Source organism: Aulostomus chinensis, chromosome 11 (genome assembly GCF_037954235.1).
Source record: "Aulostomus chinensis isolate RoL2024-O1b breed Wild chromosome 11, RoL_Achi_v1.0, whole genome shotgun sequence".
Lineage (NCBI taxonomy): Eukaryota > Metazoa > Chordata > Actinopteri > Syngnathiformes > Aulostomidae > Aulostomus > Aulostomus chinensis.
The window spans coordinates 18539193-18553307 of record NC_141330.1 but is presented as its reverse complement, the minus strand read 5'-3'; the positions used below and the strand labels follow the sequence as shown (position 1 = coordinate 18553307).

The 14115-nt window shown below is 44.7% G+C and overlaps 1 protein-coding gene across 8 annotated transcripts in view; it reads right to left on the bottom strand.

Moving 5' to 3' along the window:
- LOC147253697 (plectin-like) overlaps window positions 1-14115 on the bottom strand; it is a 129169-nt gene that overhangs the window by 48886 nt on the left and 66168 nt on the right. For 3 of the 8 annotated variants that reach the window (XM_086218938.1, XM_086218939.1, XM_086218940.1), the window contains exon 1: window positions 10059-13682. The exons of the other annotated variants lie outside the window; for them this stretch is intronic. In XM_086218938.1, the coding sequence (XP_086075064.1) occupies window positions 10059-13230 (3172 nt within the window). In that variant the 5' untranslated portion in view covers window positions 13231-13682. Of the gene's footprint in view, window positions 1-10058; window positions 13683-14115 lie in introns of those variants that run through there. 8 annotated transcript variants of the gene reach the window in all.

The window sequence follows — 14115 nt, the reverse complement described above, 5'->3', positions numbered from 1 at the left end:
AGCTGAAATAACCGGCATCCTGATTGCAATCAAAGGCGGGGGTAGCCGTGGTGACGATGAGGTCGTGTGCCGTCCGTGTAAATCGTTCATAGCGTAATGTTAGCTTTATACTTCCAATGACTACATTTACACTTCAAAAATCATGAAAATGGCGCACAGTGGTTAAGGTTATCTTGAGAAACAAAATAACAAAGTCTTAAATACTTATACATGCTACATGCTAGTTTCTACCATAATCCAAAATCCAATGTAAAGATCTTGTTAGTTTTTGATCAAAAATGCTAACTTTTGAGTTGGCTTATGAAAAATAGAAATAAAGTTAATAGACTTACAAGTCTGAACAAATGCGAATGTTATAAAGAAGCACAAAGCTAACATTAAGCTACGCATAGACACACGACCTCAACATCACCACGACAAACTGCTCTCAGTTTGATGTTGTTCGAAGTTTCCTTTCAGAACTGCTGTTTTTAAGACATAAAAACGCTCTGAAAATGATGAGTGGTATTTCCTGGTGTTTTTTGATGTTGTGCAACAAAACATTAAAATATATCCGGCTACTTTAAACCAGTGATCTTATTTCAGGCGTTAAACTGTAACCCATTCGAATTTCCGCTGACTTTGAGACAAGAGAACCACACATTCAGCAATGCCAACTAACTAGCAGGTCTTTGGCCTCAATCTTCCACCCTCTATTGTTCCTCTCTTCCACACTAAGCAAGTATTACTTCAGATAACTACTTCTTCATCTTAGATGTTGCTTTCGTGACACTGGCTGATCAAAATGCCCGCTAAAGACTCAGCCAGGAAGTTTCAATGCTCATGAGAAATAACTTGAACGTAACTGATATCACGTGTTGTTTATATGAGTCAGGCCAGATGTTTTTGCAGTACATGAGTTACTACAACTGCATACAGAGACTGCAGTCATGGAGTGACACGCTGCACGTTACTTAAATATATAAGTAAACGGCTGATGTCACTGTATATGCAGAGTGATGAGTGATGAGAAATCCCTAATGGGGGAGTCACAGGGGGTATAAATGAACTGTCGGCACTGAACCGGATGTGTTTCCATGGTTACAATGTGGTTCATAAATAAAATCAGCTCAACATGAATGAACCCTATGTCCTCTGTGAAGCTCTTTCTCTCATTGGGGTTTGTTCCCTCTTCCCACAATCATTCAAAGCTTTCTATGAGCCCCCCAAGGTGGTGGGTCTGTTATGACTCACTGGTTCACTAGCATTAGCCTCTGTGGTGGAGGTGAGTCAGTCAGACAATGTGATTGGTCCAGAGTAGGAGAGTTTCCAGGAAAAATGCTGGCTTTTCCACAAACCAGGCCAAAGCCAGAGCCAGAACTCAACCACCACAGCCCACACAGCCCAGCCAGGCTCTGACGTTCAGCTCTAACAGGATGTGACTGGTGCTAAAACATGACTCCTCAACTCTAGCTGAGGTAGACACCTGAGAACACCAGCTATGGCAATTCTTATGTATGCAAAGCAAAAGTCTCAGTCAGTGTGACTTTTGAAACATCAATGTCTTGATGGGTTCTCTGGAGTGAGTTCAAGAAAATCTGCCACAGACCTGCCAGTGGTCTAACAGGATATAACAGTAAGGCCCCTGTGGGTGACTTGCTGATTTTGGCAGCTTGACGACAAGGAAACAGACACAGATGAAAGGACAAAGTTCAGCAAGAGAATGCCGACTGATGCACCTTGTGTGTGACACACAATATTCACAACCTAACTCAACCACACCCCCTTCCTCGTGCCCTTTCCGATGACCCACTTCCAACATGGCCGGAGAAGAATGTTAATATCCTTGTTCCCACCTCTGCATGCAGAAACACAGTGGGCTAAATCTTACTCGGAGGTGAGGGAGCAATGCTCAGAAGCAGACCGAATCTCAGCGGTCCCGTGTCTGCCCTGACTGCTGTAATAACTGACAAATGAAACCGAGGAGCTGGCGAGCTGGTGAGCTGTCATCGTGGAGAACGGATGCCAGTGAAAAGGGGGACAGTTAAGACCAGAAGGTCCCATGACGAGCCTGGCTTGGAGAGGACAGATCCCCATCAGCAGCAGCTGCATTGAACTCCAGAACGTCTCACATAATAAAACAAGGGGAAATTTAGAATGTCAGCTTAAGGTAAACAACATATGGAATATTATTTATTTTTTGAGAAAAGGGTCATACTGCATGCAAGTTATAGTGATTTTGTCTAGTAAGGATGAAGTAACACACCTGTTAACCAGTTAACTACAGTATTCTATCAAGGTTGGTAAAGTTTCCACCAACAAAGGGATTTATTTTCCATCTTTACTTCTTTTTTTAATATATTTATTATCTAGTATATAGAATACAAAAAAATGTTAATTTTTCAAGTTTTGAAGACAATAATGACCATAAAACTTTCCATAGACCATGGTTACATGCTTCCAGATCTGCTTTGTTCTATGTGATGACAATCAAGTAAAGTAAAACAAAAACAAAAACCCACAACACAAATACAGAAAGCCTTAAAATATCTAATAAATATAGTAAAGAAAACCTGAAAAAAAACAGTTACTCAATTCACTCCTTTCAGCCCTTTTTTCTACATAATTTAAAAGTGAGCAATTACTACTACTTCTGTTTTATGTTGATCCTCAAAGAATTTAGCGTTTGATGAAGGAAATTTTACCACATGTAAACTCTTGTAAAAACACAGCTATCTCTGATAAAACAGAGACCTTCTGGATGGTAGTGATAGTATCAACCAGTTAATTGTATAGTTGAATCATTAATAGAGTGTGTTGTGCACACAGATGTAATTTCTCTCCAGGGGTAGCACACACAGACACACACACACACACACACACACACACACACACTCGAGCAGAAACAGGCTGCTGTGGTTTGGGAACTGGCAGTGCCACCAACCTGGCAGGTGGAGCTACAAAAGCAGCAGCAACAACAGACAGAGATTAATTGTGCTAAATAAGCACTCTACAACTCCCTCCAGCAGGAACACACACACACACACACACACACACACACACACACACAGACCTTTGATCCATAAGCAAACATGACTAGACAGGTTTGGGAGGCACCTCGTTACTCAGGTATTGTAGCAGCTGCCTCTGTACAACAAAAGCCTATAAAAGAGCATTCAGGTGGCTGGAACCTGGATGGTTTGTGTCTTCACTCATTTCACACTTTGAGTCTGGGGGGCACAAGGGCCTCTGCAACATTAGCCAAAATGGAGCCTACACACACACACACACACACACACACACACACACACACACACACACACACACACACACACAGGCTGTCTGGGCATGATGAAGGCTAATCCCTTTGCAGCTGCAAGAAAGAAAGTGGCAACATGGCATTGCTGGGCTGCGTGAAAGGGTCCTATGGAAGCCTTTTACTGGAGAACGGGGCCGCCAAGCTTCAAGGTTACTAATGCCCAGTGTAAACACGACACAAGAAGCTGTTCCTGCAGCTGCTAATGGTGCCTTCTCAAGTCAGACTTGAAGGGAGAAAATAGACATAAAACAAATAGAAGAAACAAAACACGAGAGACTTGATACATTTGCAGTGAGAGGAAGTCTTGAGGTGAACACTCCTGGCTACTTTGCCTAGACTCTCTCTGCTTACCCTCACAAACTTCTATCAGTGTCCGGCTCTCTTACCTTGCTTCTGCTGTTTTCTCAAGCACCAGAATACAATCACTGTAACTACATGGGCAAAAACCACCAGGGCGGGGAGAGAGGGTCCTAGGGGTCTTGCAGCCATTTTTTGGGACAAATAGAAAAGGTAGAGTGGGTGAGGGGACTAACCTAGGCTGTGGCAACAGGTGGGGCGTTAATGGGGGGGTCTTAGGCATGTTGAGGACATTTTAAAAAAGGGGACGCCTTGTGAAGGAATTCCTGCTGTTCCCGCCCTGAAGTTATCTCTGAAATCCTGGTCTCGTTCTCCTGATGGTTCAGCTGCTCCGCAACACTTGTCTGACTCCACTCAGGCTCTGCATGGTTAGATGTCACACTGAATAGGTTCTCTCTCTGACTTGAAGGGCAGTAACTTCAACTTTAACTGTTCCACTTGTTCGTTACATGTCTCTGATTCAGCTACAGCAGATTAGCAGAGGAAGAACAATATTGTGTCTTAATCTGGTCTGGTAGCTCGCCGTGACTCATCACCACGATGCATTCTTGGCTGGTGGCCACTTCTGAAGAAAACAGCCAACCAAGCAACAATGATATGCCTTAACAACCTTAGATGACTCCAGCGTGTTGACCTTGTTTGCTCCACTCTATCTTGGGACTGATACACACCCCTGAGATGTATGAGAATATATCAAATACACTCATGTGACTTGATTGCATTGTTTTACATACATGTAAAGGGCCATGAGAGCCCACCAGTGCACAGTTCGCTGTGCAGCCACTGCACTCAGAGTGGTCTTGGTTTTACAGCTCTCTAAAATAGCCCTGACAGACACACGTGTTTCTAAAAGACAAACTAAAAAGGTTCCAATTCCTAAAGTCCTACTTTAAAGTTATCCCTGCTGGTTGACGTCCATCCGTCCGTGAACAACAACAGTAACAACAGCAACATGAGGGGAGGGGCATCGTCCCAATGTCCTAACCCACTTTCATTGACATGCCATCAAATAAAAGAAATTATACAAAGCGATTCAGTCACATTGAGGACAGGTGGGGCAAAATCAGTAGCTAACAGGTGTTAATGTGGATCCTTGCACATGAGGCTTGTGCGTTTCTGTGCGTGTGTGCGTGTGCGTACAAACACAACAACACTTCACGCTGTGTGTTTGCCAAAAACATCCGGCAGCCAGACCAACACCAACACAGTTATAGACACAGACACGCCAAAGCAAGCCAACTCCGGTGACCTACCAGGTATGATCTTCATCTAAGGGATGGCACAGAGGGGAGGAGGAAGACGAGGGTGAAGATGAAGAAGATGAAGAAGCAGAAGGAGAGGGGAATGACTAGGACAGGATAAGATCCTGTTTGCTCACAAGTGCCTTGTTTCTCTCCTTGTGTTGAATTTTGACAGGCTGCGCCTGCTGCTTGGATCCGTCAGCCTACTACTCCTGTGGCCAGGGGAGGTGGGACAACACGCCAAGTCTGGGGAAGGGGGCAGGGGTGAGGGGCTGCGAGGGCTCAGAGGGGTGGGTGTTGAAGCGCAAAGGTTTGCAGCTGAATGAGGGTTATAAATACCCAGCAGAGCCAGATGATCACACCGTGTCACAGTTAGAAACTGATGGAAGCACTCTGGCGGGACATTTGGCTACACTCGCCCCCTAGAGACACCCCCACACAGACAAACAACACCCCCCCCCCCCCTTTTGATGGAGATGATAGCAGATTTTTTTAAGTAACAATCAGAACATTTCTCACGTGAGAATCCTCTGACTTACAAAATGACTCATTAATTAGAGAACCGCAGCCATAGAGAGAAAAATATTCATCATCGGGCTATGAGATATAACTTGTTCCCTCAAGTTAGTTATTTATCGGGTTAAATATGACGGCCACAGATTCATTCCATCTAGTTATCTTGTGTCCTCAAGACAACAAGTTAAATCTCTTGGCCGACAAATGTTTTATTTGTGGCCTCTATGGGCACTCCAAGGCCTCATAATATTTGTTACAGCCAGTATTTCACAACACTGCTGACACACGAGTTGATTTTACTGCAAGAGGTGTTGCTGACATATCAAACCTCGTGCCCACAGTCACTGAAACCAACTCTGCAGCTCCATATCTTTGCTAATTTCTGTTATTTATAGTGATGTGGAAATTTCAGTTTATATCCAGCTCCTCGCATCAACCATCATTTCTTGTTTTTTCTAATAAAGCAATGAATCTGTCTGTCTGGCTTTAACTTGATAAACTCAACCAGTGTTCATCAGTTCAACATCAAACTTGGCGTGTGGATCGCTGCTGCCATAGGGAAGTGAAATGCTTTGGATGAATTCTGACTTTACTCTCCGACAAATTGCCTGGGGTGACATCATTTATCTTCCTAAGCGCTTGATACTGAAACTGTAAATGGCGTGTGGTAAACTGGATAGGCTCAATAGTTGCATTAAGAGGACAAAAATAACGACGACTGAACTCTAGCACTGATTGAATATTTACTCCATCAAATAGTCTGACTCAAAGTTTGGCAAAGGGCAGATTGCGAGAGAAGTTAACATGCCTGGAGCTCTCAGTATCATCCCCTATTGCTGTTGGGATGACAGCAATGCACAACATTCTCTAAATATAGCAGGTTTTAATAAATGCATACGGCATTGTTAACTGCAGCGTTGACAAGTGGCGTCATTTCTCTGTAATGCTGAGAGCAGTTCCACTCAGAGTCTGAAGGATAGAGTTGGGATTATCTCTCATCAAACATGGACGCTATAGATGGATGTCCTGAGTGAAAGGAATACTGGGAAACCATGTAGGGGATCTATGAAGGATCCCAGTACATTCTTCCATGAACATCCACTTGTGCCTTTACGAACTTCTAACAGGCGCCTGAGCCTCCCACACGTATCATTCATGTTGGGACTCATAGCTGAAAGGTATTCGGAGCAGAGGGTAACTCTCAATCTACACCTATGTCGTCTAAACAGGTGGCGAGGTGTCTCATGGGAAAATAGCATGTGAAGTGGAGGTTAAAACACTGAGGTGAGAGGATAATCGCACCCTACAGAGTAATGAACACATGGAACCCTGACTCTCAAATATAGAAGTCCATCAGTGAAGTCATGTTAGTCCGCCCCTGTCATAGGAATCACAGTGTATCCTGGGAAATGACTAAAGTCATAAGTATTTTGACCAAACCCTCAATTTGTTCCACATGTTATCAATCTGGGTTTCCGGGGTTTTGGCTTGTGTTGAGTTATAGTGTTTGAACGGACTTCTCTCTGTCTGTCTCTCTCTCTAACACTGTCCGATCTCCTTTCATGATGACCGCCATTAAACTTGATATCAAACTCTCAGTAGTCGCCAACGCAGTAGTTCAAAGTAGCACCCCAGTTGGAGGACCACCGGGCTGGCACATACGAGAGGATTCTGTTTTAGGTTCTCTTCTTCCTGCCAATTAAGGATTCTACAGAGCTCAAAATGAGTATGAATCAGTTTTATATGTGATTATTGTTTAAAAAAAAGCTCTAAAAATTAAAGATTTCAGATTTAGAGACGCGGGCGTCTCGTTTTCAGACTATGTAAACATCGACTTGTAGTTAAAATCTGACGAGCTGGCGCCCTCATTTATTAGAATGTAGAGGGAGACGGTGTGTACTGACACTCAGGATGAGTCAAATAAAATATTACAAGTGATTTCACAGGTGGAGTCAGCAGTATAGGAGCAGAGTCGCTAAGCTAAGTAAGACAGCACAGGCCAGCTCAGCAGCAGATTCTGTTTAAGCTGTCACCTCACAACACGGGCTATTGATAGATCATTATGCCCCTCATTCTTTTCTTTTTTTCAACTCAAAAAGGTCAGGTTCCTAAATCAGGCCAACAGATTTGAGAGTGAGTCACGGCACCAAAATGGCTTGCTACAATAATGAGAGGCACTGCAGAGCTGCAGCAGAATACTGTAGCTCTTCATCTGCCCAATCACACAAAAATGCATGGGCCATGATTTCAGAGATGAAAACGGCGGGGACCTCGGTGGCATGTCTGGGATGTGATTTACTCTAATTGTCCCTGGTGCCATGCGTGGGCCGAGCTTGAAGAATCTCTGGAGAGCACGCAGCCCAGCTTTTTTTTTTTTTTTCCAACTTGTACAGCAGCCTCCATTCAGAGATATCACAAAACTAAGTGCCACACACACAATCACAAACTGTGTCCCTGACATTTCTACCACATTAAGGGGCCCTTGTTTTGAAAGCAACATTTTTGTGGTACTTTGTCAAGTACTTTTCCTCTTCCTGCTTTCCACATTTGTGATGCAATGTAATAGCGAATTGAAAAGTGGACAAAAAGTACTTGTAAACACAGGTGGAAAGTAACTACTTCTGATCAAGTTCTACCTCAGTGCAATGTCAAGGTTACATTTTAGGGGACTTTGTACATTTTATTTGACTTCATTTATCTGATAATTTATCAGTGACTTTAATGGAGCTGTTGATGATGAATGAAAATAGCTTGATTAAATGATGTACTTAAGTACTCAAGAGGCCACAATTAGATCAGCACAACTGACACACACACACCACTTTAACATGATCTTTTGAGGTCATTGTTCTATTATTGAATGCCCCACCCATCTCTAGAATACACAATCACCATGTACAATGTGTACTTTTACCTTTTGATACTAAAGAAAACTTAATGTGGTGCTAGTTTTTTCGCCAGTAAAATTCTGAATGGAGACTTTCCACAGAGTACTACTTAACCCTTCCACTCTCATCTTCAGTGAAGGAGCTGTGTACTCCTTCCACCCCTGCCAGTAACTGACAGCTTTCTGATAGGCAAACATTCCAAGAATACATCAAACTGTGTTCTGAAAACTAGAACACTCCCAGGAATCATCTCTGGTTGAATCTGAAGGAAATGAGAACCAGAGCACAACGGTCACTCGTGAGTGGCATTTGGTCTGTGGCACACATGACAATGGTAGTAGATGAACAGCAGATGTCAGTGCAGCACCAGTCCACATCTGATACCGTCCCACACCCAACACCACACGCAGAGTCTTTAGAGATGTTGGATCAGAACCTGACATAGATTCAGCTCTGCTTGAAGCCACTTGACTATTTGATTGCTTTCAGCAAACTGCAAAAGGGCCTTATTTTCATGATGAGTACCACAAATTGAATCAAGAATTCCGGCTACTAATTAGATCCAGATTTTTGTCATGTGTGGAACCAGATGAACACACCCATAGAACTGTGAGCAAGCTATTCCAACTTCCTAGCTTTTTGTCCACTGCTCACACCCACAACAGGCAACGCCTATGTGAGGTCCTTACTCTATACCCTCATTGCTCACGTGACAGTCAAAATGACTTCTTATTTCCCCTTTGAATGCTGCTAGACACAAATCTGGCATCAAGTGAGGTTTCACTCAAGCAGAGTCGACAACAACATCTGATGGCACTTTTTCTAGAATTCCTCTAATCCAGTGAAAGACTCACAACTCTCTTATCACCTTGCATAACTCCCAAATCCCACGCATACCATAATAAAATGGTATGTAAGCATGCTTTTCTCTCACGCAAGACAGGCTGAAAGGAGACCAAAACCACAGTACACGAAACTCTGCCAAGAACACAGTTTTACTGGAGCAAAGATGAGAAATGCTCCCAAAAGCACCACACCTCCTTCGGCTGGCTTTAACTTACGTACGACTGTCTCTGCAGGGAACAGGCGAGGCTGAATCTCAACAAACAGCCCCACCTTGTTGGGCTAACTGCAGGTCTGCTTAATCTCATCTGGCAAGTACTACGAGATGTCTCCAGACATTACTGTTTTCCCTTCAACAGTGTGCAATTCATCACCAAAAGGAGTGGAAATCCCCACCCAAAAATAATATGATTTTTGGGTTTTGTTCAGGGGAAATAATTCTCTTCAATAATGCATGAAACCTAAAAAGTTCCTCCGTGACTTCAACCTGTCTTTATGTGTGGAAGTAGAATCCTTGTCATAAATGTGTCAAAACTGACAGTCTCTTGTACACACTGCATGGGGTGATACTGACATTTGATCTATTTTAATGCAGCCATAATTAAATCACGGCCGCATCTCAATGGACTCACTATCTTACTGAAACTATTTTTCTAACCCACATCACAAAATAGAGGCTTCAAGCCATAATCACACCAGCCCAGACAGTCAGACAATTACAGTATGGTTTGTTCTTAGTAGTGTGAGTTACAGTACATGTGGGCAGAGCGACAACAGAGCTGTCATCAGAAAGCCTACCTAAGACCTCCCCTACTTCAGAGAAAGGTGCTAACCGCAATGCAAGAGCAATTACATCACATGCAAAGGGAAAGGACAGGGCAGGAAGTAGGTAAACTGTCACGCTGTCAAACCAACCTTCTACAAAGTTGGGCCACGTCTTCTCCTCTGGCTCCCCCAGTGAGTGGTCCCAGTCCGCCTCAGGTGAGGCTCCAAGTACTTTTGCCCCTGCTGCCCCTGACAAAAGTGCCCTCTCAATGGCAATGGCCTCCAGAACATCCAGGTCCAGCTCCTCTTCCTCAGTCTCCGGATGCACAGGTTGTGGAGGAGGTGATTGCCCCCCATCTGACTGAGGACTAACAATCTGCTTCACCTCAACTATCTCTTCAACCACCACAATTTTCTTCCTCATGTTGGCCTCGTCTAATTCAGGGCTTACAGATTCACAGGTGTCCCCCAGGTGAGGCTGGGCTGTTGCGGGTGTGTCAGTGGCAGAGGGTGTGTCCTCCTCCAAGTCCCTCTTCTTCTTCTCTTCCTCCTGCTTTAAGGCCTCGGGAACAGAGAGCCTTTTCTCTGAGCTGCGCTCTGCTGCCTGAGTGGCCAAATGTTGTGCAACTCTGGGAGGCTCCTCTTGCTTGGCGAGGGGGCTGGCCTGTGCCTGAGCTACAGCTGCCTCTGCTGTTAGCGCTGGTGCTGCTGACACTAATTCTCCGGCTGCGGGTGCTTCCCTCGCTGTGGAGGATGTTTTTGGTTTCGGAACCTCCCGCTTGATTTTTTCTGGAAAGAATGGTGCTGGCTCCACCTCCCCTTTGTCTGCCGGGGCCTCACAGAGCACAGCTGCTGCCTGCCCGGTTTCCTCACTGCACATTCTTTCAAGAGTCATCTTAGGAGAAACATTCATTTCAGGCAGTTCAGAGGCCATGACAGGGGTGGCTTTCACTGTATCCTGGGGCAAAGATGTAATGTCAGTCGATGGTAATGCGTCTGCTGCAGGCAAAGTGACGGGCGTTATGTTTACGGCTGCTGACACTGATGCTTGAGCCTGCTTTTTGCCTTTCTTCTTCACCTTTGAAGATCCCTCTGCAGTGTTGCTGGTGCTCACTAGGGATTTACTCTCTATTGTGTGCTTCTGTGGTGGCGCAGGGGATTTCTCCTCATGTTTGGGGCTCTCATGTACCATCTGCACTGTAGTTACTGTCTCCACCGTCACTGTTTCCACTTTAGTTCGAGTCATTTCTTCAGATTTCAGCATCTCCATGTTGGGTCCCTGTGTGATTGTGCTATCGCTGCTTTCCTCAACTTTAACATGTGCATCTTCCCGGAGATCCACCGGGGGCACTGTTACGCTCTGAGCTGATGGAAGGGATGCCTTTTCTTTCTCCACTGTCTTCCCATCAGGGACATTCTTTGATAGCTCCCTCTCCATATTTATTTTTGTTACTGAGGTAATTGCTGGTGCAGGTTGGAGTGTAGATACTGCCTCCTCCTCAGGAGTCTTCTCTTTTAAGGCTTTCTCCTCTTCTGCCTCTGTTTCAGGTGTTCCCTCAGGAACAGAACTCTTGGTTTTCTCACCTGGAGATTTCTTTTTCTTTCGTTTTGATTTAGAGCTTGGCTCAATCACTTGTTTAGTCTCCGTGACCACTTCAGTGGAAACAGCAGGTGGACAGACCTCAGGTGAAGAGGCATCTTTTTGAAGCGAGAGTTTACCAGCCTCTTCGGGTGCTATTTTTTCATCTTTATTGACATGAGGTGGTGTCTTAGCATCAGATTTCTCCTTCATCTCTGCTACTACAGGTTCCACTTCGACTGGTTTTCCAACCTCCGTGTTGGGAGTAAGCGCTGAGAGAGTGGTTGTACTGATGGTAGTTTTAACTTTGTGCATTGATATTTCAGTCACTGTAGCTTTTGTCTGAGGTTCTTCTTCAGCTTTAGATTTTGCTGAGAGATTCACTGAGTTGACTTTGGTAACGAAGGGTTCCTGAGTTACTTTGGAGGTCACCTCTGCTGTGTAAGTGGACCACGCTGGTTTGGTCATGATACTGTCTGGTTGGGGTTCGGTGTTCTCTTGAATGATTGTAACTTTGGCGTTTTTTTCATGATCTAATTTAGATTCAACTGAGCTCTTCACAACTGCAGGTTTAATCAGGTCTTCGTTAACCTGTGCTCCTCTAAACACCTCATCCTTAACATCTTTATTGACAGGTTTTATGACACAGGTTGCCGTGATGGTTTCTTGAGCCTTTGTAGTAGCAACTTGGGTCTTCACTTTGTCAGTTTCTCTTTCAGTTGATGCTTTGAGCTGTGCAGATTTAATTGGAGCCCCAATCACATTTTTCATCTCCTCTTCCTTGATTCCTGCACCAGGAGGCACTGAAAGGACTGAATTGCTCACGGATATTTCACTAGCCTTCATGGAAACCTCAACAATCTTTGGCCTCCCTTTATTTGTTTTCAGGGTAGATGATGTTGCACCACCTGTCACCTCAGCAACGGTAGCCATAGTTACAGGCGGGGCTGGTTTTGAGGACACTGATGTCAGAGCGGTCTGTGACACATCCTGTTTTAAAGCTGCTTTTGGAGCAGGGACAGAATGGGGCACCTTCTCCTTTTGGTCTTCAGCTCCTCTCCTCTCCTGTGATGTCATCACTACCTTCTCACTGCTCGCATCAGGCCACTGACGAGAGATCCTGCTCTCCTCTATCATCCTTGCTTCACTTCTGAAGCTGTTTCCATTTTTAAATTGAAACTGGTCATCCACTTCCCATGATGCTTTTGGTCTGACATTTTCTGCAGCAGGTGGACGCCCCCCGAACCTGGGGGTCCTATCAGAGTAGTTCTCTCTTTCTCCAGGACCCATCATCCTATGACGGTAGCCTTGACGCTCAGCGAGAGCGTCTTGGCTCTCTACTTCACCTCTTCGTCCTGGTTTAGGAACATATGATGTTGGACCATCAACAGATTGGACCCGTGAAGCTCGATGGACAATGGCCAGGGTGGCAGCTGGCTTCCTAACTCTCTGCAAGGAGGCAGGGACAATCTCGGGGGGCAGGCGGAGGTAGTCACGCAGGTAAGCAATGCCCTCATTGGTAAGGTACCAGTAGAAATGCCTCCAGGCAAACGTCTCCTTCACATGACCCCTTGATTTAAGTGATCCCATGGCACGGATTACTTGCAGGTTGCTCACACCTTGTACCTCAGGATGCTTGGTCTGAGGTCTCTTATCCTTCTTGGCCACCATGACACCATCTCGAAACAGGACCTCATAGATGGCCTGCAGGTCCCGCAGGGGCATCAACATTCCAGCAACCATTTTGCTTTATGTCAGTATAATCTCTCAAACTCAAAAAAAGTTACACAACATCAAAGTAAGATCAATCAGACACCCTTACGTCTTGTTGTGTGAAAGAATCCAGTGGTTAAACTTGCTGTCATGTGTTTCAAGTCAATTAGAAAAAAAATGACAGAACAAAACTCCTTGTAATATCTCTTCTTACTTTGTCCCCTCGTGTTCTTGCTGGTCCTTCTGTTTAAGTGAAGAAAAAGATTGTTCCTCTGTAAAGTATGAGTCAGACAACGTCAAAAGTCTGCCCCCTCCACATTCAGCGTGGCTGGAAATGAAGAGTCCTCTTTCTGCTGGGATGGCAGTGACAGAATGGAAGCGAGGGAGCGCGTGTGCAAGAGTGTGTGAGAGAAAGAGAGTAAGGCACACTGCTTAGAACAGCTCCTCCTACCTTCTCTTTCTATTCCTTTTGAAAAAACTGGCATGGAAAAAACTTTTCACCAAAGTAAATACAGCATCAGGAAGTAGGAGGCAAGTGGGGGAAAAAAATGCGTCCGCCAGAAATAGATTAACAAAAACTGAGTAAAGCCAAATGAATGAAGCAACACACCTATGAAGTGTGTGAGATAGAGCACATGTCCTGTAGCTCTGTGACTTTTACGGAGACGCCCACTCACAGATGAGAGGGCACGCCTCCTATGTAATGTACACACACTGGCTGACACACACCCTTGTGTGTGTCACACACACCAGCCCAATGAATGAGCTTTTCTAAACAGATATAAGTTATACGAAACAGAAGATGGCTGTTTGGCATACATCTCTCCTGCCCTGGAGACACTCGCTTTGCAGTCATGTAGGTTATCAAGAATACTGTGTCTAGTTTTACACACTTACAGATCGGGTGGCTTATAC